The 27,858-nt window shown below is 41.0% G+C and overlaps 1 protein-coding gene across 3 annotated transcripts; it reads right to left on the bottom strand.

Annotated features, from left to right (window-relative positions):
• Window positions 1-27,787, bottom strand: LOC311509478 (uncharacterized protein). Of its 3 annotated transcripts, XM_084574716.1 has the most exons (26): window positions 27,535-27,787; window positions 26,987-27,030; window positions 26,212-26,281; window positions 24,040-24,171; window positions 23,854-23,964; window positions 21,748-21,861; window positions 21,420-21,495; window positions 21,063-21,276; window positions 19,189-20,974; window positions 18,082-18,255; window positions 16,386-16,559; window positions 15,995-16,171; window positions 15,376-15,549; window positions 11,534-11,704; window positions 10,824-11,252; window positions 10,232-10,636; window positions 8,865-9,311; window positions 4,506-4,964; window positions 4,165-4,425; window positions 3,786-4,040; window positions 3,449-3,694; window positions 3,052-3,309; window positions 2,614-2,916; window positions 2,259-2,528; window positions 2,033-2,116; window positions 1-1,887 (listed from the first exon to the last, which is right to left on the bottom strand). In XM_084574716.1, the coding sequence occupies exons 4-26, from the start codon at window positions 24,126-24,128 to the stop codon at window positions 1,821-1,823; spliced, it is 6,744 nt and encodes a 2,247-aa protein (XP_084430842.1). In that variant the 5' UTR covers window positions 24,129-24,171; window positions 26,212-26,281; window positions 26,987-27,030; window positions 27,535-27,787; the 3' UTR covers window positions 1-1,820. The 3 variants fall into 3 exon arrangements, with proteins under 3 accessions (XP_084430842.1, XP_084430843.1, XP_084430844.1); XM_084574717.1 differs by lacking the exons at window positions 26,212-26,281; window positions 26,987-27,030; XM_084574718.1 differs by lacking the exons at window positions 26,212-26,281; window positions 27,535-27,787 and having other exon boundaries at window positions 26,987-27,008.
• Between the last annotated feature and the right edge of the window lie 71 nt (window positions 27,788-27,858).

Below are 27,858 nucleotides of genomic sequence, written 5' to 3'. Positions count from 1 at the left end.
AGTTGACAGGAAGTGATTTTAAATGCCATCAACATAGAGAAACTATGACTATCAACGTCCTCTAACAGCTGCCTTTTTTTATTCATTGGTCACACTGTCCTGTTTGCTAAAAAGTCTCATTTAATGCAGAAGATGAACAGAGAAACATATCAGCGGGTATCAAGTTTATTTATTCCAGTGAAAATGTCTCACCTCCACAGAGATAAAGTGACACCAGACAAGAGAAGAAGATGTTATAGAGAGAAATACTTTACCTTCAGCTGGATAAAAGAAGCCACGACTATGAAACATCAGAGGGAGAGGAGAAGTGATAAAAATCAAACAAACATTCTGTAAATCATCACAAATGGAGTTAGACCTGCTTCCTACTTCTACACTGATGAGCACAGCCCTCTGGTGCAGCTACACAACACACTACAAAAAATTACAAGCAAATGTGCTATTTAAAAATTAAAACCAGGAAACATGATGTAAAAATCTAGTATATAGGGGAGATACTTCATAAAAAAAAAAGGACAACAAGCAAACATGCTTCAAAAATGTCAACAAGTTACACTATAGGAAATGACAACCAAACCAAAAAAAAAGTAGACTACCAGGATATACACTATAAAAATGAACACAAACAAGATACATATAAAAAATCAGACAGAGGGATGCAGAGGATACACTGTAAAAATATTACCAGTAGACACACCTTAGGAATGTTTCTCTTATATCTATCTTGTATGTGTCCGTTTTTACAGTGCAATGAGACAGGCTGACTACCAAGCATAAGATACACTGTAAAAACAGAACAACCGGGATAGTCACTGTAAAAATGACAATTAGGAAGTGTACAGAAAACCAGATAAAATGTAGAGGTCAATGATGAACATGATGGACTGAAACAGCATCCAGGAAACTACACAACCCAGAAACAGAAGAGATGGACCAATCAGAAGAGTGATGACAAACAGAGTGGCTGGCACTGGGAAAACGTATGAACACATACATGAACAGCCATGCTAGATGCCCAGGGAGCAGGTTTAGGAGATAGGTGTCTTGCTAAGGGGTTCTTCAGGTATGAATGTAGGGGGGGATTCAAAACCTGTTCGTTCCTATTTTAACATTCATAGATGTTTTTGTCATAAATAATGTATTTAATACACTAGCCAGTAGCTTAAATCACCAGAATCTTTATTGCACAATCACTGAGTCCATTCTGTACATTGTGTTCATTCATTAATTTCTTAGAACAGTTATTATATTTGCAGATGATAAAAGTGTATTAAGTTTTATAGAAAAGGCTTTTGGCACACATTTTCTCAGTAGTGAACTGGTTTACAGTCAATGAGGTATTATAATGAAGTAATTGTAATAACATTTTCATGTGAAGAGAAGAAAGTATCAGAGAAAATGACCATTGTACCACAGAGTGACAGGTCATTCTTCTCTGCCTTGACTGAAACCAGACTAAATACTGTTAACACTAAAAAAAATACATAAATAAATAAAAATCCATTAGACCAACTCATAACACTGATGGTTAGAGCCTTTCTTTGTTTTTGGTAAAATTAAATACATCATCACATGGTGCCAGTTATAAATATGAGCTCCATAACAGAATAATCTGCAGTAGCTTTAGTATTAACAAACACTGCTGTAACTCTTTGTTGTCTTGATCATCATCTAAAAAGCATGAAGCCCTAATGGAGCAATCAGAGTTTGTCTAAATTAGTGTCACCACAACCAACCAACATTTCACCCAATGTTCAACAGATGTAAACAATGATTCCCTGACTGATGAAGATCACGTTACCACCTGACTGACGGCTGCTTCACCATATTTCAAAGTGCTTGTCTTTCTCAAAGGGGGTTCTGTTGACGATGTTGTTGTCAAAGAGTCTAGAAAAACAACAAAGCAGAGAGCAGACGTCACTCAGGACAGAACAACATGACAACTAATAATCCAGCTAATATCAGATTATTCTCTGAGAGCCTCTGAGCAGACAGTTATGAAGTGATGGTGCACTGATGGATGTCAGCTCACCTCACAGTGTTGATGGAGGGGTTGATGGAGAGCAGCTGCAGTAACAGGTCAGTTGAAGCATCAGTGATCTTGTTGTGACTCAGACTGGAACACAAACACAACAAGTGTCAAACCTCTCACTGGACATTAGATTATATTGGACTGAGAGCAGGTTTACAGCAACACAGAATATGTCACACTGCTCCATCTGAAGGACTGTATCTTAACAGGGGGGTCAGACACTCACTCCAGGACCTGGACTTTGTGCAGCTGTGAGATGAGTGTGAGCAGCAGCTGGTCAGTGAGCTGACAGTCACTGAGGTCCAGCTCTGTCAGCCCTTCAGAGAACTCCAGCATCTGGACCAAAGCCCTACAGACCCTCTGATCCAGTCTGCTGTGACTCAGATCCAGCTCTCCACCCAGGGCTCCACACAGGGACACTGCCCGTCTCACCATGTCCTTCTCACTGTGGACAGGAACCAGGGACACCAGCTGGAGGAGGACGGTTTTATTGACTCTGAACAGGAGAAACAGAGCAGACTGTTAGGATGCATCAGCATGAAGGAACAAGCTTCTCTCTGGTTCAGGTTCATGGTCTTCACCTCAGGTGGACCCTGTTGAGGACAGAAAACAGCAGCTCCAGCCCGCTGTCCTCCACCTCACAGTCTCTCAGGTCCAGCTGTGTGTCCAGGCTGCTGTGTCTCAGGATGGTGGAGACGAGCCTGCAGTCATCAGCAGACAGACTCAGAGACTCAGTCTGTCCCTCCTCTGGTGTCTCCACACAGGAGGAGCAAGACAGGTCCAACCTGTGCTGCAGAGCCCTCAGCAGATCTGATGCTGCCCCCTGTTGGTCATCTGAGGCAGCACAGCAGTGGATGAACCTCAGCAGCTGATTCCTGTCAACACTGGTAGGAGAAATAAACCAAGTTACACAATTATTACACATAATCATCAGTGCTACATATATAATGAGTGAGAGGACAGTTGACTCATGTCCAGTATGTTGGACAGTAATCTGAGGAACAGCTCTAATGTCTGACCTGAGCTGAGAAACTCTGTCCAGTGTAGAGAGGATGGACTGTACTCCCTCTGTTGGTATGGAGGTCCACAGCAGGTTCAGCTTAACTCTGTCACTGTGTTTGAGGATGAAGTTCAGAGCAGCACAGTCCACTGAGTCCAGCTCTCTGCAGCTCAGGTTGATCACATGATCCAATGACCTCAGTAAACCTGGTACACTGTGACTGGCCTGAACTCTGTAGAGTTCTCTGATGGAGGTCATCACAAAGCTGGGACTGGGCCTGGAAGCAAACAGTGTATTTATAAGATAAAGAACTGACGAACAGCTGATGAAACATAAACCTCATCATCTCATATAAAGACTACAGATGATCAAGTGTATGTGTTTCTGGTAAAATATCCAGAATCCTGAATGAACACCTTTTCAACACCATCCTGTCCAGAAAGGGAAGCAGACGTGTGGCGTTCTCCTCTAAGAACTGGTTCTTCCTCATGTTCACAGTGAAGGTCTGATCTGACGACTGCAGCAGATAGTGAAGAAGCTCCCAGTTCAGACAGCAGGAGCTCAGGTCTCCTCCAACCTTACTCAAGAAGGACAACGTCAAGTTCTTGTCCTGGTCTTCATGGACGAGGGTCAGAAGCTGCTGGAGAACCTCTTCACTCAGTCTGCAGAGTTCACAAAATAAAATCAATTCATCTGTTTTCAAAACATTATCTACATTTTGTGTTGGTCATGGGACTATGGGAAGATATTTACTTGACTGTTAGAGGACCATCATGACGCATCAGTGTGATGAGACACTGAGCAGAGATGCAGGACTCAGTCAGGTCTAAGTGTCTGACTGTCCAGTGTCTCAGCAGAGAAGACAAACTACTGACAACCTCCAACATTAATCTCTCTGGTGGCTTGACTGTCTGAGGAACAAGAGAAAGCTCTTCAACTTCTAATGGACGGACCAGTCTGTCTCTTCTTATCCACTGACACAGGAACATGGCCATGTTGTTGGAAAGCCTGGAAATTAATGAGAGGAAGAGACGATCTAAATGTTCATGAATACAACTGTAACTGAGGAATCAATCAGGACAGTAGATAAATGCTGCTATAAGAAGATGAGACAGGATCATTTAATGAGAACCTCAGGCTGTGGAGTCGTGTTGTCTGTCTAAAAAGGTTGGAGGCTTCTCTGATGGACATCTTTCTGGCTGTGAGGGTGAGATCAACTTTAGAGCCACACAGTTGGAGAACTCTCCCTACAGACGAGCAGGTTTTAATGCACAACTCTCCTGTTAAGAGCAGGTTGAAGCCAAGGAGCTGCAGCAGAGAGTACAACTGCTGGATGTCTCTGGATCTCTCAGAGATGGAAGAACACACAGACTGGAAGAACTCTGGAGGACAACTGAAACACAGAGAAGATCAACTGTAGAAAAAGACTAAACTCCTGTTTGATTTAAAATATAAAAGAGTGAACTACCATACCTGAGCCGTGAGATATAAGGCAGAAACTGCAGGAAACTCCTCACTTCACTCTCTTCATGTGAGCAGCCTGTCAGCTTCACTGGTTTCTTCTCTGATTGGAGTTTCAGCACTTCCAGGAGGATGGAGGTCTTTCTCTTTGAGAGGTTACTGATCCAGACTGTAGGAGCTGACTGGAAAACTGACTGTAATGATGGAAGGAGACTCAGACCTGTTTTAGTCTCATAGTCCTTCACATGAGAGAACAGATCCAGCAGAAATTCAAAAGGATATTTCTTATCATCATCATCATCATCATCATTCACGTATCTCCTATTTAAAGGGAATGTTTGATATGTGCACACTGATGATAACAGCTCCACTATCTTCTCTCCTGTCTGATGTTCTCTCTCTGCTGCTGCACAGAACAGATTCAACAAGAACCTGGTTTGTTGATGAAGATCTGAACTCTGAGGATCAAACCTGGAACAATAAGAAGGAAACATTTAGTGATGATTTGATGTCAGCTGCATAAATACAACCACACACTACTGATGGACTCCATCTTGTACATGTCTGTCCTGTATATAATGAAATGACATTTTAAACACATCTTTCATCAGAGCAGCTCAACATTGTTTTTAGACTGTTACTGACTCACAACACAAACACTAATCCTGAGTCTGAAATCACTGCAAACTGATTGAATGGTCTCTGTCATTTGATTTGCTGGATGAATGTAGAGAGTAAAACACTAGATAGAAACAATATAGAAATATACAGAGTAGATCAACTAACTCTACAGTCCATATCAGCAACATATTAATTTCCCCACCCATTCCAAGGGTCATATCCTTGATCTGGTGTGCTGCTCTGGTGTCACCCTTTTTAACTGTTCTTCTACTCATCTCCCCATCTCTGACCATATGTTCATATCATTCAATCTGAATTTGTCCATTTCCAAAACTAAACCATCACATATAATCTCTTTTTGTAACATCAAGGACATTAATCTGACAACACTCACCACGGCCATAGAATCACTTCCCAGCATCACCTCCCCTTCCACATCTGATGAGCTCGTTCTCCACTACAGTCTCCACTCACTGTTGACTTCACTTGCTGCCATAAAAACCCGGACTGTATAATTCCCCCGCTCTGCTCCCTGGTGGTTTACACCTCAACTCCGCCTCCACAAAACAAAAGGACGACAACTGGAACGTCTCTACAATAAAACCTGTCTCACCGTTCATAAGGAAATGTATCACCTCCACATCCTCCATTATAAGGACTCAATCAACACAGCCAAATCACAACACTATGCAGGTCTCATCAACGCTGGTGATGGGAACACTCGGACTCTGTTGTCTCTACTACAACTCCCTACACCCTCCGGACAACTTCCCCCCACACTTCTACTCTGCTAAACAAAGTAATTCACTCATGAACTTTTTCAAAGGTAAAACTGAAATTATCCATCAGCAACTGGACTCTCACATCTCTTATAATGCATTCCCTCCTGTTCCCCCACCCCCTTCCTTTCGACCATTCTCTAATTTCCACCTTCCCTCTGTTGCTGACGTATCGGAAGTTATCAGAAAATCGAAACCATCCATCTGTCAACTCGACCCCCTTCCGACATCCCTGGTCAATGCCCCCCCCCCCCCCCCCCCCATCTTCTCTGATCACCACCATCATCCACTCCTCCCTCACCTGGGGTTCAGTCACACCATCTCTCAAATGTGCTGCTGTAACTCAGATTCTCAAGAAACCTGGTTCAGACCCCAGCAATTTCAATAACCACCAGCCTGAAACAGCTCTACTCAAAATAACCAACGACATCCTCCTGGCAGCAGACTCTGGACTCCTATCTATTCTCATCCTCCTTGACCTTACCGCAGCTTTGGACACTATCTCCCACTCCATCCTTCTCATGGCATCCATTGGACTATCTGGCACACCTCTGGACTGGTTCCACTCAAAGCTCACTGGCTGAACTCAATTCATCCAATTAAAAACTTTTGCATTCGAGCCATCTCCCATTTCCTTTCCTCTGGTGTACCACAAGGTTCTGTCCTCAGTCCAGTCCTCTTCATCATTTACCTCCTCCCCCTTGGTCACATATTCCATAAATACAATATTCACTTTAACTGCTATGCGGACGACACCAGGCTCTACCTTTCCTCTAACCCCACTTCCACCCTCCCTCCCACCTCCCTCTGTGACTGCCTCCAAGAAATCAAGACTTGGATCTCCTCCAACTTTCTCAAACTCAACAGTGACAAAACTGAGGTTCTCCTCATTGGTTCTAAATCCACCCTCTCAAAAGCCAACAGTTTCACCATCACTACTGACAACTCCTCCGTCTCCCCCTCCCCTCAAGTCAAGAGTCTGGGTGTCATCCTCGGCGGCACTCTGTCTTTCCACTCTCACATTAATAACATTACCCGGTCTGCATATTTCCATCTCGGCAATAACAACCGTCTCTACCCGTCCCTCACCGCCGACAACACCACTATCCTGGTCCATTCCTTTGTCACCTCCCGCCGGGATTACTGCAACTCACTTCTCACTGGTCTCCCCCTCAAGTCCCTCCATAAATTACAGCTTGTTCAAAATGCTCCTGCCCAGATTATCACCAGGACCCCTTCTTCTCATCACATCACCTCTGTTCTCCAGCAGCTTCACTGGCTTCCTATCACACACTGCATCACCTATAAAATCCTGCTTTTAACATTCAAAGCCCTCCACAACCTGGCCCCTCCTTATCTGACTGAACTTCTCCATATCAACACACCTAGCCGGACTCTTAGATCATCATCATCCATCAGCCTCACCATCCCTCCTGCCCGCATGACCACCATGGGGTCCAGAGCCTTCAGCCGTTCCGCCCCCCACCTCTGGAATTCCCTTCCACCCAACATCCGTAACACTGATACATTGGCTATTTTCAAATCGGATCTCGAAACCCACCTTTTTCTGCAAGCCTACCCTCCCTGACTGTCATTCTCTTCAGATTTTTTATTTTTTAAACCAAATCTTTTATCTATTGATCTTATCTTTTAGTGTCTTATACTTGTAGTTTGGTGAATGCTTTTGATGTCTGTTATGCATATTAAATCCTGTTTTACTTGTACGGTGACCTTGGGTGTTTGAAAAGGCCCCTATAAATAAAATGTATTATTATTATTATTATTATTATTATTATTATTATTATTATATCATGGACAGTAGTTGCTTCACCTTCATCCTCATATGACACACGTGGAAATCACAGTTATGATCCACTACATCTGCAGGTGGAGACACAAAGTGATGATGACTCCTTGGAGTCTGAACTCTTCATCTGTTGTTCACTATAGAGCTGCTAGAGTTGTCCTCATGCTCAGTAAAGTTCACTCCAGTCTCAAGTTTAAAAGGCAGCTAAATGGAACTAATTCATTTAGTTGTTGAAGTGCTGTTAAATTCACCTGAAAGAGCTGCTACCTGTTTTATCTGAGCACTAATATTTGATTTATAGCTGACATGTTTGATTTGAAGCTCATCACATATTCAACAGTCAACACCAGCTTTAACTGCATGTTTCTCCATTCTTGTCTCAAGTCTAGTTATGTTTCTATCAGGAGGTATTAACATGTCTGTGTTGTTGTCACTGAGCTTCAATCTTCTTCTTCTTCTTCACATCACTTCATTATTCTCATACAGACAGAAGACTGTCACGTGTTTCCAAACTGGATTTAAAGTAAAAACATCAACTAACATTCTTGTTTCTGCTTCATTGCTTCAGTCACACAGTGAACTTCATTCAGTTCCATCAACTGCTTCATATTTCTGTTCAGTGGACTAAAAACATGACTGAGTGCTTTGACACAATGTTCTGGAGGAAGAGACTGAAATACTGAACCTTTCTACTGATTGAAGACACAACTGATTTTAAATCAACAATCAACTAAGAATCATGACACCAACCATCTAAATCTAATAAGAGCTTTTTAAAACTAATATCAACTACTTTAGTTGATGTCCTGTTGGCTTGTTGAATCTATAATAAAGACTCAGTTTGATAAACTGATCATAGATGGATAGAAAATTTCAGACTTCAAGACAACAAGCAACTAAAACAGTCCAATAAATATAGTGGTGTAAAGAGAACAATGTTTAACCTCTGAAACAGACCAGAGAGGAACTATAACTGAAAGATGAGTCCATGTGGAGAAAGTCACAATGAGGAAATATATTAGTGATAACAAAGAACTATCACAGGAATGTCTGAAATAGAACAATGATGTTAGAATTAATGGAGCTTCAAATATTTACACAACTACTTTTCAGAGCACATCTCTTCTTCTGTAGAGTTGATCATGTAAAGAACAATTGATTTACCTGAGCTGTGAGATATAAGGCAGACACTGCAGGAAACTCCTCACTTCACTCTCTTCATGTGAGCAGCCTGTCAGCTTCACTGGTTTCTTCTCTGATTGGAGTTTCAGCACTTCCAGGAGGATGGAGGTCTTTCTCTCTGAGAGGTTTATGGACCAGACTGTAGGAGCTGACTGGAAAACTGACTGTAATGATGGAAGGACACTCAGACCTGTTTTAGTCTCACAGTGCTTCACATGGGAGCACAGATCCAGCAGGAAGTCAAAAGGATATTTCTTATCATCATCGTCCATGTATAGTTCATTTAAAGGGAATGTTTGATATGTGCACACTGATGATAACAGCTCCACTATCTTCTCTCCTGTCTGATGTTCTCTCTCTGCTGCTGCACAGAACAGATTCAACAGGAACCTGGTTTGTTGATGAAGATCTGAACTCTGAGGATCAAAGCTGGAACAATAAGAAGGAAACATTTAGTGATGATTTGATGTCAGCTGCATAAATACAACCACACACTACTGATGGACTCCATCTTGTACATGTCTGTCCTGTATATAATGAAATGACATTTTAAACACCATCTTTCATCAGAGCAGCTCAACATTGTTTTTAGACTGTTACTGACTCACAACACAAACACTAATCCTGAGTCTGAAATCACTGCAAACTGATTGAATAGTCTCTGTCATTTGATTTGCTGGATGAATGCAGAGAGTAAAACACTAGATAGAAACAATATAGAAATATACAGAGTGGATCAACTAACTCTACAGTCCATATCATGGACAGTAGTTGCTTCACCTTCATCCTCAGTAAAGTTCACTCCAGTCTCAAGTTTAAAAGGCAGCTAAATGGAACTAATTCATTTAGTTTTTGAAGTACTGATAAATTCACCTGAAAGAGCTGCTACCTGTTTTATCTGATTTTAAATCAACAATCAACTAAGAATCATGACACCAACCATCTAAATCTAATAAGAGCTTTTTAAAACTAATATCAACTACTTTAGTTCATCTCCTGTTGGCTTGTTGAATTTATAATAAAGACTCAGTTTGATAAACTGATCATGGATGGATAGAAAATCTGAGACTTCAAGACAACAAGCAACTAAAACAGTCCAATAAATATAGTGGTGCAAAGAGAACAATGTTTAACCTCTGAAACAGACCAGAGAGGAAATATAACTGAAAGATGAGTCCATGTGGAGAAAGTCACAATGAGCAAATATATTAGTGATGACAAAGAAATATCACAGGAATATTTAGAACAATGATGTTAGAATTAATGGAGCTTCAAATATTTACACAACTTCTTTTCAGAGCACATCTCTTCTTCTGTAGAGCTGATCATGTAAAGAACAATTGATTTACCTGAGCTGTGAGATATAAGGCAGACACTGCAGGAAACTCCTCACTTCACTCTCTTCATGTGAGCAGCCTCTCAGCTCCACTGGTTTCTTCTCTGATTGGAGTTTTAGCACTTCCAGGAGGATGGAGGTCTTTCTCTCTGAGAGGTTTATGGACCAGACTGTAGGAGACTGGAAAACTGACTGGAATGATGGAAGGAGACTCAGACCTGACTCAGTCTTGTAAGAGTACAGGTCCAGGAGGAAATCACACCATTTCTGTTTAAGAGGGAATGTTTGATATGTGCACACTGATGATAACAGCTCCACTATCTTCTCTCCTGTCTGATGTTCTCTCTCTGCTGCTGCACAGAACAGATTCCCAAAGAACCTGGTTTCTTTTGTAGGTTCTGATGTCTGAGGATCAAAACTGAAATCAAAGATTTAAAAAAGGGATTTTAAACCAGACCTAAGAATGTTATTGGCTCATAAAATGGACACTGTGCTTATTTTTTATGTATCCAGCGTTTTCATTCACATGTTTATGTTATAAACAGGATCACGATGAAAAACAGGCTGTGCTGTATAACAAGTTCAAAAGGAAAATCATGATTTACCTGAGCTGTGAGATATAAGGCAGACACTGCAGGAAACTCCTCATTTCACTCTCTTCATGTGAGCAGCCTGACAGCTTCACTGGTTTCTTCTCTGATTGGAGTTTCAGCACTTCCAGGAGGATGGAGGTCTTTCTCTCTGAGAGGTTTATAGACCAGACTGTAGGACCTGACTGGAAAACTGACTGTAATGATAGAAGGACACTCAGACCTGTTTTAGTCTCATAGTCCTTCACATGAGAACACAGATCCAGCAGGAAGTCAAAAGGATATTTCGGATCATCATCATCATTCATGTATCTCCTGTTTAAAGGGAATGTTTGATAGCTGCACACTGATGATAACAGCTCCACTATCTTCTCTCCTGCTGCACAGAACAGATTCAACAAGAACCTGGTTTCTTCATGAGGACTGGGCCACCAGGGATCAACACTGGAACAATAAGGAACGTTTAATTTGAGCCACTTTGGCTATTTTTAAATTAAATGCACAATAGTAAATTAAACATTTTCAGACAATCAGTCTTAACACTACATTGCCAGACTAAAATGTATACTGTTATAACATCAGATAACTGTCCTGAGAAATTCTTAAGATTGACAGGAAACGCTGGATACTTGCTTTAATACTAACTACTATACTCTACTAACACACTGTACTAACTAATACTGCTGTTGAAAGTGGCATGGAATGAGTATAACCCTTCTACTGACCTCAGTGTATCCAGTCTACAGTCTGGACTCTCCAGAAAACCACACAGATATTTCACTCCTGAATCCTGAAGAGTGTTGTAACTCAGATCCAGATGTTTCAGATGGGAGGAGTTGGACTTCATAGATGAGACCAGAGAATCACTGATCTGGGACAAACTGCAGCCCCTCAATCTGATTAAAAAATAAAAGATAGTTTGGAGGATAAGGTTGCTGAATAAAATCATTCAGTGTTTTTTTTTTTTTTTTTTTAAAAAGCATGAAAGAGGGACAACTGAGTTCAACAGGGTTAGGTCGGAGAGGCAGTGTTGAGTTTTCTTTGTTGTTGGATCCGAGCTGCCACCAGATCTGGGGCTTCAGGTACGAAGACTTGCGTGGATTTCCTTCTAAAACGTGGCGTAAGCTCAGATTTACAAGCATTTTTCCTTTGTACATTCCAATCGAGTGTGCACGACCCCTCCCTGTCCACGCCTCTTTTAAATATGCAACTCCCTGTCCACGCTGCTTTTAAATATTCAAATTATATTTAAATTGACCCTGCACCTGAGATTCCCCCCTCTGCACTATCAGAAAATGAAAACATAAGAATGAGTAAGACGGTAAAAACTTCACAGAAAGAGAATTGGAGACGCTACGCATTGGAATGGAGGTGTGCAAAAATGTCCTCATTGGCAGCTGTCCTCCACGCGCCACAATTCTGGTTAATTGCATTTGCGCATCACATATGATCTGTATATTGATCGAATGAAAGTGTTTCCTGTTGACGATTACAAATTCATCACGTGATAGCGCTTTTAAATGTGTGTGCAGTCGATAGCTCCGCTTGCATTCAGAAAACCGTCTCTCGCTGCAAATTGCTCTTTAATGTTGACCTGTTCAGATGCATTTTATGGGAATTTGATATACCTGACTGACGTGCGGATAATTCCGTCCCACACGGCTGGCATAGCTCTGCTCAGGGTCGACCGGCACAGTCCCGGTCGGTCGGACTAATAGTTTTCACATTTGTGACAGTTTCCCGGTATCACCTCTAAGTGTCGCCAAAGGATCCAATATCTGTAGAAGCCAGCGTACGCCACCTATGGCGTTGGAGTAGGCACGTACAAGTTCCCGGACATTTCACTCTTGATACATCTGGGGCCTCATGTACGAAGGTTGCGTGGGTACAAAAACGTTACGTACGTACTCGCTCACGGAGAAGTTCAGATGTATCAAGAGTGAAATGTTCGGGAACTTTGTACGTGCGCCAACGACGTGGCTGGCGTACGTTGGATTCTACAGATGTCGATCCTTTGGCGACACTTAGAGGTGATGCCGGGAAACTGTCATCATAAAACTGTGAAAACTATTGTGATGTGCACAGAGACACAGGAAAAATTAGCACTGATTAACAATTAACACACCCAGGTGTCTGTAATTATATGAATGGATATAAAAGCATGCGCAAAGTGGTGCAGAAAAGATCGTTAACAACAATGGCATGCTTTAGCGTTATTAGAGGATATCGCAAATGGTGCAATAAGAAGAGAGCGTGTAGTCAGAGACAGAGATGATTTACTGGCAAATAATGACAACTGGCTCATCAGTCGCTTTAGGTTCCCGAGAGCGATCCTTCTGGAACTGTGCGCAGAGCTGCGGCCGGCAATGGAGCGCGACACAGCAAGGAGCAATGCGTTGCCTGTGTTCGTACAGGTACTGACCACACTGGGGTTCCTCGCAACCGAGGCATTCCAGAGGGAGCTGGCCGACCAATCGGGACTGAGCCAGTCGACCCTGAGCAGAGCCTTGCCAGCAGTGTGGGGCGGAGTAATCCGCATGTCAGCCAGGTATATCAGATTCCCATACAATGCATCTGAACAGGTCAACATTAAAGAGCAATTTGCAGCGGTTGCAGGTTTTCTGAACGTAATCAGAGCTATTGACTGCACACACATTGCTATAAAAGCGCCATCGCATGAATTTGTAAATGTCAACTGGAAACATTTTCATTCGATCAATGTAAAGATCATACGTGATGCGCAAATGCAAGTAACCAACATTGTGGCAGCATGCCAAAGAGGACATTTTTGTGCATCTCCACTCCAGTGAGTAGCGTCTCCAATTCGCTTTCTGTGAAGTTCTTCTTTTTTCCCGTCTTATTCAGAGAGGGGAATCTCAGGTGCAGGGTCAATTTAAATATAATTTGCATATTTAAAAGAGGCGTGGACAGGGAGTTGCATATTTAAAAGGGGCGTGGACAGGGAGGGGTCGGGTACGCTCGACTGGGACGTACAAAGGAAATGTGCTTCGAAATGCTTCTAAATCCGAGCGTTCGCCGCGTTTTAGAAGGAATTCAAAAACTAAGAACTCTCAGTGGTCACTCTGGTGGACATTGGAACATGATTCTCAACCCAAGGTGAGAACACAGTGTGGAACTTGTCTTTTCGAACTTGCTCTGGTACGGAGCTCAGAGGGTGTGAGCAACTCACTCTCCCCCAGAAGAGAATCTCTCAGGCTGGCCACTTCTTCTTCTTCACTTTGGCGGGGGGAGTGGGCTATTTAAGGCCTGGTCTGTGGAGATAGACAGGTTTTTCAGCGGAGTCTCCCTCCTCATCATCTCTATCTCCCTCTTGCACTGGGCAAGCCCTCACATGCCACGTCTTGCAACAGAAAATGAGATCAAGTGGCTGGGGGTCCGCATCTGCAAAGCCTTACCACTGTTAACAAAGCACCCGGTAACCAAGTTGTGCATTTGAGTCTGTAGATAGTTCAGCTTAGTCTCCAAACAGGCTTGTGTGAGAAGTGAGAAGATTGATGATTGAGGACGGGCTCTATGTCAGCTTGTTTGACAGGATAATGATCTCAGCCCTTTCTAACCACACCCGCCAGCCTATTAGGGATGGTTTAATGTCATATGAGTTTATATATGGTTGTGTTTGGAACGCTTATTAACGATGGTCTGATATGTTGTTTAGCCATGTTAAGCGTGTTAAGCCACGTTTGGTTTGTTGGGATTGCTAGGAACAGACATGTCCGTGACGGCAATATTGCTGGCATAATTTAGCTCCCTTGGTCTGGAAACAGGTATGCAGCACCTAATCCTTTGTGTCAAATGTTTAGTTGAATTTTAACAATCATCCCCCTTTAAATTTAAAGTGTATGTAAATGAATAATGTATTTATATTAATTAGTTCAAGCATGGAGATTATACAGAAAATGTTTTATTGATGTTTAATGGAAGTTTGTTTAGAGATTTTGTGTGTTTGATTGTAGTTTGGTTAACTAATTTTCTTCTTTTTGTATTAATTACTTGCAGTTTTCACGATGTACAGAAATAAAGACATTTAAGCACCAGTACGGGACTCTCCGCCTTTCAGTGATTACAAGGGACAGCTACACATACTACGTACTGTATGTCAACCTCAAAGTCCATGTAATCTAAACCAAGCAGAAACGGTTTGTTCAACTGCGCACACTGGAACTTCCGGAGGAGATTGCTGTACAACCCAGCATTCAGTGCTTTTGGTGGTGTCAATCCTTTTCTTCTTACTAACAGTGCACACAGTGCAATAAACCATCATCTCTTCTGAGCACAACTCTATGAAAACACATGAGGTGGAATTGAAGGTGACAATCAAGTGTGTCATCATTTCAGAGTCATCCAGTGGAGCATTTTTCTTCTTCTATGAAGGTTTTAAATGTGTTCTTAGACATGGTTATGCCAAAGTCAATGGACTAAACCACAGAAGAAGAAAACAGACTTCACCGTGAAGATCTTCAGTGTTGATCGGTTAAATATCAGCCTTACATCTGCAGTTTAAACACAACTTTCACATCATATTCACAAATAAATCATTGAGTCTGACCTCAGAGTCTCCAGTCTACAGTCTGGACTCTCCAGAAAACCACACAGATACTTCGCTCCTGAATCCTGCAGCTTGTTGTCACTCAGGTCCACCTCTGTCAGATGGGAGGGGTTGGACTTCACAGCTGAGACCAGATAATCACAGCTGCTCTCTGACAAACTGCAGCAACTCAGTCTGAATAAAGAATTAAATATGTTGAGTTTATAAAACAAGGTGCCAGCTTGAGTTTCACCATCTGTTCAGAGCTGAAGAAGGTTTAGTATGTTTATGAAACTCCAAAGATCTGAACCAATAGGAAGCATCTTCAATCAGTCAAATAAAAGAAGAGAAAAAGAGATCAGCTTCACATTTCATCAGTAGTAAAATTAAACTGTGACATCTTGGACTTGAATATTTCAGTGTCTAAAACATCATTTGGTTCATCCAATTGTTGGAACAAACAGATGCTGAATATCTGTTGATGTGTCATAGAGAGAAACTGGTCGAGATGAAACAATTAGTCGACTATTTAATGCGTCCATGGACAAAAAAACATAAACCATTGTGATGATGGTTTTGTGGTTTTTCCACTGTGAACATTAATCTCATATTAATCACAGCACAAAACATGATGTCTGACCTCAGAGTCTTCAGTCTACAGCCTGGACTCTTCAGAAAACCACACAGATGCCTCACTCCTGAATCCTTCAGCCGTAAATTATAACTCAGGTCCAGATGTTTCAGATGGGAGGGGTTGGACTTCAGAGCTGAGCCCAGAGAATCACAGATGACCTCGGACAACCTGCAGTTATTAAATCTGCATAAAGAACAAAGATGCAGGTTGAAAAAACATGAAAATGCAGTCAGATGAGTTCAGGTCATCATCCTAACATCAACACAATACTCGGACAACTATTTATGTAAACACCTGTTGAGAAGAGCTTCTGTATCTATGTGTGACTCTTTAGCACAAATTAGAAATATTCTGTTTATGAACATGTTTATGAACAAAAAAATAAGTACTAACAGACCTCAGATTCTCCAGTCTACAGTTTGGACTCTCCAGAAAACTACACAGTTGCTTCACTCCTGAATCATTCAGGTTGTTGTCACTCAGGTCCAGATGTTTCAGATGGGAGGGGTTGGACTTCAGAGCTGAGACCAGATGATCACAGCTGATCTCTGACAAATGGCAGCAACTCAATCTGAATAAAGAATAAAAGATGTCAGGTAAGAAGTTCCTGCTTGAGATCATTCAGTGTTTCATAGACAGTTGACCAGTTCAGAAAGTACAAGTTTAGAAAATGGAAACTCCAAACATCTGAAAAAACAGGCAGCAGCTTCAATCAAATAGAACCAGTGAAAAAGAGCTCTCATTAATATTAATATTAAGATAAGTGTTATTTTTCAGTTATACATAGTACAATGCACAGTTACATGTATTTATTAATGGCAACAAACTGTAGCCCTTCAAACTGAATAACAAATAAAATATGTTAAGTTCAGAAAACAAAATTTCTGTTTGAAATTATTCAGTGTTTCATATATGTGGTCAGAGGTGATGACGTAGAAATTTACGCTCTGACACTCTGCCTCATCCACCAGTGGCTTCATCTATACAAACTCATACAACGCGTAGAAAGTGTTTCAAGTGAAGTAACTCAGGTGAGTGAAAATACTTAGCATGTTGAATTGACCAGACACTCAATCAGGTTTGTGTTCTTATCAATGAACTGTTCTCTAAAATGAGGAGAGTGACTTTGTCCTTGTGATATTATGGATCATCATCATGTCAGCCTTCTACAGACATCATCCAAACATCAACATTCAGACAACTATTCATGTCAACACAGATCAATAACATGCTGCTGACCTCAGTCAAGTCTCTTGATATGGCAATAAATTATTGAATTGAATTGAATTGAATCATTACAGGATCAATATCAAATCACACATGTTGGAAAACAAACTGTTCATTAGTTCATTGATTCCATGACCTTCTTCTTCCTGTATTTGGTATCTCAGTAGGTTTGTGTAGTTGAAATGTTAAAGGAGAAGTTCATATTTTCAAGTCTGTCTTCAAACAACAGTCGCATGTCAGATAAACATTACAGAGTTCTTATAATTCCTGCAGTCCACACTGACTATGAAATGGTCTCTTCCTAACTGTTGAGTAATAACCTTATAAAAGACAGCGAATATTCGTCTGGAAACAAAAGAGACCATGGCTCGAATTTGGAAAGTTGCATTTGCTATTAGAACAGAGTGGGATGGCAGTAACCAGCATTAATCTGTGTGAACCATCTTCCCACTTTCAACATTTGGTAGATTCGGTACAGAATGATCCTGAATCACTCTGGTTATACATTGAAGCATTTAACCTGGGTGAGCCATTGCATCTAGCCAGTCTCACCTGTTCCTAACTGAGATGCAGATGACAATTTGACTGTAACTAAAACATCTTTGATGTGATTAAGAAATGGGAAAAATTAACTGATACTCTATCATCAATTACTTTGACATAAAAACATACAGTTTTCTTCTGGGAATGACAGATAGTGGTTTCTTTTTGTGGGAGGAGGCAGGGCCTACAGTTCTGAGGGACATGTCTATGTTATTAATAATATCAAGGTGATAAATGTGACATCTGTCTGAATATGTTAATAACATATGTAAAATGATAATAATGTTTCAAATAAAAACATAAATAAATAATGTAGACCTGACCTCAGAGTCTCCAGTCTACAGTATGGACTCTCCAGTCCAGTGGAAAGCATCTTCACTCCTGAATCCTGCAGGTTATTGTTACTCAGGTCCAACTCTGTCAGATGGGAGGGGTTGGACTTCAGAGCTGAGGCCACAACTTCACAGTAACTCCCTGAGAGTCCACAGTCAGAAAATCTGTCATGACACATATACATAAAATATGTTATCCTTTACCCTTTATATGTACTTCATGCATTTGATGACAAAAAAAGCTGGACACGTCCTGTTTGACACTGTGTTACCTGCAGTTTATAATCTTTTTGTTTTGTTTTGTTTTAATCAGCAGATGAATAGAGAGAACACTAAGTCACATTTAGGCTTCCATGCTGTCCACAGTTTGTCCCTGTGATCTGACTCCACAAATCATGATGCCATTTAGACGAGAAATTAGTTTTTTTACTCTGCGCTATTTTTAATAGGATATTCAGGAGTTCAGTTCAGTGAAAAGTTACAGTTGGATGGATGATCTCTGTTTGCTGTCTATCTGCTGCTGGCAGCTTCTGTGCAGGGAGCACTCCTGAGTAGCTTCTGTGACTGTATGGTGACATCAGAAATCTTTTACGGAATGGTCTGCTGGAACAGCAGCATATCAGCAGCAGACAAGAAGAGACTGAACAGACTGGTGAAGAAGGCCAGCTCTGTTGCCCCCTTGGAGTTGGTGAGTGATCGGATAGAAAACAAGCAGCTGGCAGTTTTACCTGCACCGTGAAGGAGCATTACCACAGCTCCTTCCTTCCTACTGCAGCAAGGCTGGATAATCAAGCCTGCTCCCAGTAGACCACACACACACTGGACTAATGCATGGAACACAGACCTCAACATCATGTCATACCCTGAAGTCTTGATCTGCAGTATGGCAAATTCATCAATTCTTCCATCATACATAAGATTTCTATGGTATTTATTTTTTCAAAATGTGTACATATTTAATGTATAATTACTTATTTTTATTTCCAGTGTACTGCTGTTTTAAACTGTCTGCTGCTGCAACACTGAACATTTCCGATCTGTGGGATAAATAAAGGATCATCTTATCTGATTTATAATGTTAATCACATCTGGACTTACAGGGCCTTTCTGCAGTTCCTCACAGCTGGAATCAGTCTCTGTCGTCCATCCTCTGATGTGTTGTACTCCTTCAGGTCCAACTCATCCAGAACCTCCTCTGACATCTGCAGCATGTAGGCCAGAGCTGAGCAGTGGATCTCAGAGAGTTTCTTCTCTGATCTGTTATCTGACTTCAGGAACTCTTGGATCTCCTGATGAACTGAGAGGTCGTTCATCTCCATCAGACAGTGGAAGATGTTGATGCTTCTGTCAGGAGAAATGTTGGACATGTTCATCTTCTTCAGGTTGTAGACGGCTCTCTGCAGGATTTCTGGACAGATCTCTGTCTGACCCAGCAGACCTCTTAACAGTCTCTGGTTGGACTGCAGACAGAGGCCATGGAGGAAGCGAACAAACAGGTCCAGGTGACCATTTATACTCTGCAGGGATTTCTCCATGACTCTCTTCAGAAAGACATCCAGAGATGAATCATTGTAGTTTTGTCCGAGGAAGTCCTCCAGCACCTCTGTCTTCCTGTTGGTGTAACAGTGGACCATGTAGACTGCAGCCAGAAACTCCTGAACACTCAGGTGGACAAAACAGAACACCTTGTCCTGGTACAGTCCTCTCTCCTCTTTAAAGATCTGTGTCAACACTCCTGAGTACACTGAGGCTGCTCTGATATCGATGCCACACTCTGTCAGGTCTGATTCATAGAAGATCAGGTTTCCTTTCAGCAGCTGATCAAAAGCCAGTTTTCCCAGACACTCAATCATCTTCCTGGTCTCTGGACTCCAGTGTGGATCTGTCTCAGATCCTCTATCATACTTGACCTTCTTCACTTTGATCTGAACCACCAGGAAGTGGATGTACATCTCAGTCAGGGTCTTGGGCAGCTCTCCTCCCTCTCTGGTTTTCAACACATCCTCCAGAACTGTAGCAGTGATCCAGCAGAAGACTGGGATGTGACACATGATGTGGAGGCTTCGTGATGTCTTGATGTGGGAGATGATCCTGCTGGCCTGCTCCTCATCTCTGAATCTCTTCCCGAAGTACTCCTCCTTCTGGGGGTCAGTGAACCCTCTGACCTCTGTCACCATGTCAACACACTCAGGAGGGATCTGACTGGCTGCTGCAGGTCGTGTGGTTATCCAGAGGTGAGCAGAGGGAAGAAGTTTCCCCCTGATGAGGTTTGTCAGCAGCACATCCACTGAAGTGGACTCTGTAACATCAGTCAGGATCTCAGTGTTGTGGAAGTCCAGAGGAAGTCGACACTCATCCAGACCGTCAAAGATGAACACAACTTGCAACTCTTCAAACCTGCAGATTCCTGCTTCTTTGGTTTCAGTGAAGAAGTGATGAACAAGTTCCACCAAGCTGAACTTTCTCTCTTTCAACACATTCAGCTCTCTGAAAGTAAATGGAAATGTGAACTGGATGTCCTGGTTGGCTTTGTCTTCAGCCCAGTCCAGAGTGAACTTCTGTGTTAAGACTGTTTTCCCAATGCCAGCCACTCCCTTGGTCATCACTCTTCTGATTGGTTTATGTTTTCCAGGTGAGGCTTTAAAGATGTCTTCTGGTCTGATGGTTGTTTCTGGTCTGTCTAGTTTCCTGGATGCTGTTTCAATCTGTCTGACCTCATGTTCATCATTGACCTCTGCAGTCCCTCCCTCTGTGATGTAGAGCTCTGTGTAGATCTCATTCAGAAGAGTTGGGTTTCCTGTTTTAGCAATCCCCTCAAACACACACTGGAACTTCTCCTTCAGAGTAGATTTAAGTTCACGCTGACAAATTGGAACGAACATTTCTGAATGAACAAACAACACAAGGGATGAATAAATAAATTATACAGTAAATATTCCAAGATGGTTTAATCTTTAGAGAAATCCTCTTACTGATCTGCAGACCACCAGCTAGCTCCTCCTGATTCCTTCTCTTCAGGAAGTGCATTGTCATCCTCAAGAATGCTTCTCTGCACCTCCTCTGCTCTTCATCCTCACCCTTCAACATCTTGTCATTCTCCCTCTGACTCTCTGGGTAATCTGGACTCAGAACCTTCTGGATATTCTTCAGCTCGTTCTTCATAAATGTGAAAATTTTGTCCTCCAGCTGGAACAGAAAACTATATGAATGACAACCAGACTGAAATCATGGAGACAAACATCAGATCCATGCTGGACAGACTGACAGTCCACCGGTCTACAAAGAGCAGCATGGAGATGATGGAAAGTAGTTGTTGTCCATGTACAGACCTTCCTACAGTCCAGGTGCATTCGTTGCTGATGAACAGACTGACCACTGAGAACCTCTGAGCTCTGCTGCTCCACTCTGTGAATGAACAATAAACAATTAACTCTCATCATGTCTGTGCACAGAGAAGTCCATGAAGTGATATCTGCATGTGAACAGTGAACCAGATGACTTCTGTAGTGGTCAAGGTTTACTAGTTCAACTGATCCCGCTGAAAATCGACAGCTCAGTCTACAGCTGAAATGCCCTTGAGAAGGCACTCAGAACTAGTTACAAGAATCAAACACTGTAACAATATGTGGAATACAGAATAATTAATTTTTTCTTTACCTTGGGTCAACAGGGAGGCGCTTATTCTGTGAATTGTCAACACTCTTTACAGTCCGGCCAGTATTCATCCAGCTGGATTTAGGTTTAAATGAGTCCTGATTTTCCATCTTTCTCCTAAAAAGCACAGGATAGATTTTACATTGTACCCAGAAGAATGTGAGATATATACTGACAATAACTTTCAAACATTAAAATATCATTAATCACTCTAAACAAAACCATCAGCCTACATTGAGTGACTGATGGGGCATCTTCAGTGGGTTTGAACTCCCAGACAAAAAAGGTTCACTGTGAACTTCCAGAAATACTAAATTCATGTTTTCTTTATTATTAGGGGTCCATGTAAACGAAGTTGCAGGATCCCTATTGATTTTGTTGAGATTTTCATTCTTCTTCTTATAATGATTTATCTTATTCTGCGTAGCTAAAGTGTCTGCCCAGGACAAAATGCAAGGGCACAAGGCATCAAACCTAGGAACTTGGTAGAAGTCCTAGCATGGCACCGTGTGCCCCAGAAACGAAATTCTTTCTCCCTCTGATTCCTTACATAGCCCTGGTTCTAATAGACTGCCTGCCATTTTGAAAAAATTGCACCTCAAATCTCCTCCTAGTCCGTTCATCCAATTCTCACCAAACTTGGCATGTATCATTTATGGACAAAGATAATGAAAAGTTCTCAAAAGAACTTTAGCAGGGTTACCAATTACAAAGTTAATGGCTAGTTAATTTTTATGGCGTGGCGCAGTATAACAAAGCTAATATTTTGTGAAGTATATACCCAAACTTAATCAAACTTCATATCATTGATAATAACATGATTCTGTACAAACAGTGTTTGTACAAACAGTGTTTGTACAGAATCATGTTGTTTGTCAAACACCCCAAATTTTGTGACCCTTGGTCTCTAGGGGTTCTACAAAAGCAACATTTCAATATCTCCAAAACTGCAATAGCTAACTTCGTGAAATCTGGCATACACAATCTGTAACACACTGTGTAGACGCCCATCAAGTTGCGTGACATTACGTCTACAGGGGGCGCTACAGGTGACACGGAAACATTTCATATGACTTTAAGGCCTATAATTTTGGAAGTATTCACCCAATCCTTAGAAACTTAGCAGCCGTCATTATAATATGCTTGCGTACAATCATGCCAAGTTTCATGAAATTCGGGCTGTAGGAGGCGCTACAATGACTACATGTTTATATCTCACAAAACACCACAGTAAACTGCTTGAAATTTGACAACAATAATCTGTGGATGACTCCTTACAAGCCCACCAAGTTTTGTGTAATACGCTTCTGGTGACTTATGCCTCTGCGTCCCGCTTGGGGACGACTTTGCCACAGCATGGACCCTGTTATAATCGTTTGCGATCATTTAGTTATCATTATTATTATAGATTATTCATCTAAGAGATGATGGTGATAATGAGGTACATGCTCTATACCACAGTTTCAGACTTGGAGCTGATAACTCTCTTTCTAAACATGTCATGCCAAGGTGCGTTTAAGGACACAGGTGAAAGAATGCAGCAGAACCATATCATACCCAAAGAGCTGAAATGAAATCTTTGTGTCCTATCAAATAGCCTACTGTATACAGTATAGTTTTACATAACCACGGAAAAATACAACATTATATAATTTTCGATGAGGACAAAAAAGTCATGTTAAAAAATACTGGGCCCTGGACCCTGATGATTGAGATATTATTGACCACACGTTTGAGTCAACCAATGCATTCCAGTACTTTTTGAGACTTCTGAGTAGGAAGCTTATTCATGAACAGAATCATAGCAGTCAGTTCAGAATGGTGCAGTGTGGTATAGTATTTTCATTCATTCTTGGTGCTGTTAGATTATGTTTTAGGTCATTACTCTGTTGGAGCAGTCATGATTCTCTGAGACTGGGAAAGAGGTTGTGCTTCAGAGCACCTTGATGGTCTGCACAGCTTCAAGCAATCAAAACATACCTAGAACACTCACGCACCCTCTCTGTGTTTCACAATGGGGGTGATGTTTGTTGAGAATGCTTCAGTAGAAACAGTTAAATTTGAGTAAGCTACTTTTTACATATTTATAACATTTAGACAACAATTTACCTCTTTGCAACAGGCTGTAAATTAGGATATTTTGACTGGTCATTCTTGAAGGGTTCACAATTGGGTTCAGGTTCTGGTCCAGCAGAGTCCTGTCTATGCTGCTGCTTTGTTCTTTAAAAGAGAGAGAGGTTTCAGTGCAAATAATGAAGGTGCAGAATCATGGACAGTTAGAGATGTTCATCTCACCTCTGATCTTTGGTCTGGTTCTCATGTTCCCCACTCAGAGTGGTTTTAGAGGGAGGGACTCCCTCCTCTCTGTCCTCACCCTGATCCATGCTGCTGGATTCACATCAGCTCACACACACTTTCTACCTTCATCTGCAGAGGAAACACAAATCATTCACCTGAACATCAAATTAAATCCTCATTTACATTATTTCTCAAACATGATATGTTGATGACAACTGACTTTTATTGATAAATAAAAACACAAGTCAATATTTTACATTTTCTGTTAAGGGATAAAAGCTATCTCGCCCTATGACAGCTGGTATAGGCTCCAGCAGACCCTGCAACCCTTAACAGGAATAAGTGGTTACAGAAGATGAATGAATGAATGAATGAATGGATAAAAGCTAAGCCATGTTAACAAAGTACCAGATTAATGTTTTAATGTCAAGTCAAACTATTCAGAAGCTCGGAGGTACTGCAGGGGGGCCGCAAATTTTTTTTTTCCTTAAATTTAAATGTCTTTAAATACACATATACACAAGTAGGGGGTCCCCGCTCCATCTCTCCATCAGTTTAGGGGTCCTTGGCCTGAAAAATGTTGAAGACCCTTGGTGTAGGACATGATCAATGCATTAAATAGGAGGCATCTTCCATCCACTAAAGTTTTGTCTCTGTCATTTCAACAAGACTGCAACTAACCATCACTTTAATTCTCAAATAATCTTCCTTTTCTCTTAATCTGTCACACCAATTATTCATATTCTGTTTACATATAAAGTTGACGAGCTCCCCTGGTGGCTGACAGCGGAGTAGGGTCATAAGGACTGCCCCCTCGGTGTCAGTGGAGAGGACAATTATCACTAGTATCTAAGTTAGTGGATGCTAATTCAGCTATTGGACTACTCTGTCAACACAACTACTGTAAGTTTTGTCAAACTTAGCTACAGTCTGAGAAAAAACTGCCTTTCCTCCCAGCTGGTACCTGCAGGAATTAAAACTTTGACGTCAAGGTTATTAGTTACTGTATGTTTAGATCCTCTTTTAATTTATATCGTAAGGCGTTCTGTCGTAAGCATTACTACTGTTGCTCTTCGGTATGTCCTGATATTAGTAAAACTAAATTAACACTTCACATTTTACTAAAAAGGCCTGGTGTTTCGTCGACTGTAACATATTTAAAATTTCAGTTTAATTTTTCCATATTTAACACTAGTGTGCACTATGAGTGTATAATGGGTTTAACTAAAAACGTCAGTTTGTTTATAACAGAATCAGAATCAGAATCAGCTTTAATCGCCAAGTATGTACACATACAAGGAATTTGACTCCGGTAACTTTTCTCTCTAGTAAAGTACAGCTTAAATAGGTGAAATAAGAATAGAATAAAATAAAATAAAACATTCTCAAATGAAAAATTTAAAGGTGAAATCACTATAGCCACTACTCGATTTCCAGATACTCAAACTAACTTTACTGTGACACACAAACAGTGAAGTGTAACTCCACTTATTATACAGTCTGACTGCAATGGGTGCAACATGCTATTTCAGCAACAGTAATAAACAGTTATGACTCAAATGTAGAAAAAGTAAAAGCATTCTTCATGAAGAACGGCTCCTGACTGCCTTTTAATAGGAATTCAGTAAAACCTTTATCTTGTAATCAGCCTGGAAGGAGCTGGTTTTAACTTCTGTTATTTCTGTCGTTTTAGGACAGTTAATCACTGATTATATAAACGAATTATTAGAATTGTTACTAATTTTCTAGTTTTGATTTTGTTTAAAACCCCAATGTTTTAAAGTCTAAAAGAACAACTCAACAAAGTTCAGTTGTTTCTAAACGTTTGTTTAGGCCCATATCAGACTGAGAGCTGCCATCTCTGGACTATTGTGAACAAACTGTACTGTGATACAAGAGCAATAGGTAATCATTATGATGGCATGGACAGCTGCAATAATTATTGATGAAAAATAATCACCTCCTGGCCATCAACTGACTGTACTTCTGCTCTTGCTCACGGTCTCTATTCACACGACGACACAAAATGGCAGACGTAGTCTCCTTTATTCCGACTCTAAACTTTGACCTAAACGTGGACTAAGCTACAGATTTCTGGTGTTTCTGTTGTCTCTGAGCTCCCCACAACTAATATCAACAAAGAAAACGTTTAAAAAATACTTCCATTACCTTCAGATGGACGATCACACGGAGAAAAAGATCTGCGGCGCAGTCTGCTTGAAAATGAAACTAGCCTAAACTGAAACATGGAAACACCCAGTGGGGCGGCGTTTACTACTCTGTAGTGTTCAGCTGGAGTTTCATTGTTTCTAAACGTGTGAATAGGCTCACTATTAATCCTGAAGTATAATTAATATCAGTGTGAGAGCTGCAGTCTCTAAACTGTTCTGACAAAGTGACTCAAGAGCAACGAACACACCCTGACGATGGTAATCTATATCTTAAACATTTGAAACATTACAGAAAAGCTTGGAAGTAAAAGTTGACATAAAAATTAACATTAAAATAGGCATACCGCTCACATGTTAATGGGTCTCTAATGTTAACAGTATGAGCATAAGCATACTTTAAATTGCAGTATTGTATTTCAATGATCTGAATAGAGAAGGATTTATAGGCTGCTGTGGAAGTTACTGCCGAACATTTTTGACTTCTAAAAGCAACATAATGTTATAATCAAACATCATAAATCTGTAGCTGTGGAAACTCCTCTGTTAAATAATAAAGAAAAAGAAAAAGAACTACTTGCAACCTACAAACTGCTGCATTCATTCAAGGTCGCTGATCACACAAGGACACAAGATGGCGTAGTATACGTTTAATAGTTGCTTCTATTTAAACTTTAATGAACTATCGAGCTACAGATTTCTGCTGTTTCTGTTGTCTCTGAGCTGTCCACTGAGCTGACTACTAATATTTGAAAGAAAACATTAACTTCTATTACCTTCGGATGGAGGATCACACGGAGAAAAAAATCTGCCACACAATCTGCATGAAAATGAAAGTAAACCGAAACAATGGAAACATCCAGAGAGGCGTCTCTACATCAGACATCGCACATTTCCACTGAGTCCGATGATTCATTAGTCTCTGCTTGTTTTTAAAAAAAAAAAAAAAAAAGAAGAAGTCTACCCTATTATCCAACACTTATTTTGCAGGTTTGAGTGACTTAACGTTTATCGTAAAACTTCCTGCCACGCAAAAAGTAATAACAATGTTTTATTTTTTGCCACAATTATTTATTTTTTTTGGTTTAGCTCCAGTTCCTTTGTGTGAACACTCACCAGTGTTTCTATTAATATAATAATATTATCCGTGTTCACATGTATACCATCATTATCAGACTGACTAAAATACTGCAGTTAATTGTCTCCATGTGGATAGTTGTAGTTACTAACTGTGACCACTGGAGGGCAGTGATAGTCTGACATCCAACATGAATGTTTACACTGAAGACATGACTGTACACAGTACTGGATATTAGTAAGTTACTTTATGTTGTTGCAGGTGGTGAGGACGCCATCTCTCTCTTCAGTCTTTGCTCTGGGTGAGGAAAATCACCATCTGACCTGGAATTAAACTCACAACCCCACAATCTTAACATGGTGTGACACAGTGAATGACAGACACAGATACATTCCTTTTTAAAAGATTCAGACAGATGTTCTGTCCAATCTGATTCAACAGGACAGAGCTGCCATCATGAAGCTCTCAGTCTCAGTTTCTATTGACGTCAGCAGCTTTGTGTTATTAAGGTGATGGCTGCTGCTGCTGCTGCTGATGCTGCTGCTGATGATGATCAATCGTTCAAACGTT

This window comes from Chelon labrosus (assembly GCF_963514085.1).
Source record: "Chelon labrosus genome assembly, chromosome: 24".
Lineage (NCBI taxonomy): Eukaryota > Metazoa > Chordata > Actinopteri > Mugiliformes > Mugilidae > Chelon > Chelon labrosus.
The sequence above is the reverse complement of the archived record's forward strand: the minus strand, read 5'-3'. Positions and strand labels throughout refer to the sequence as shown.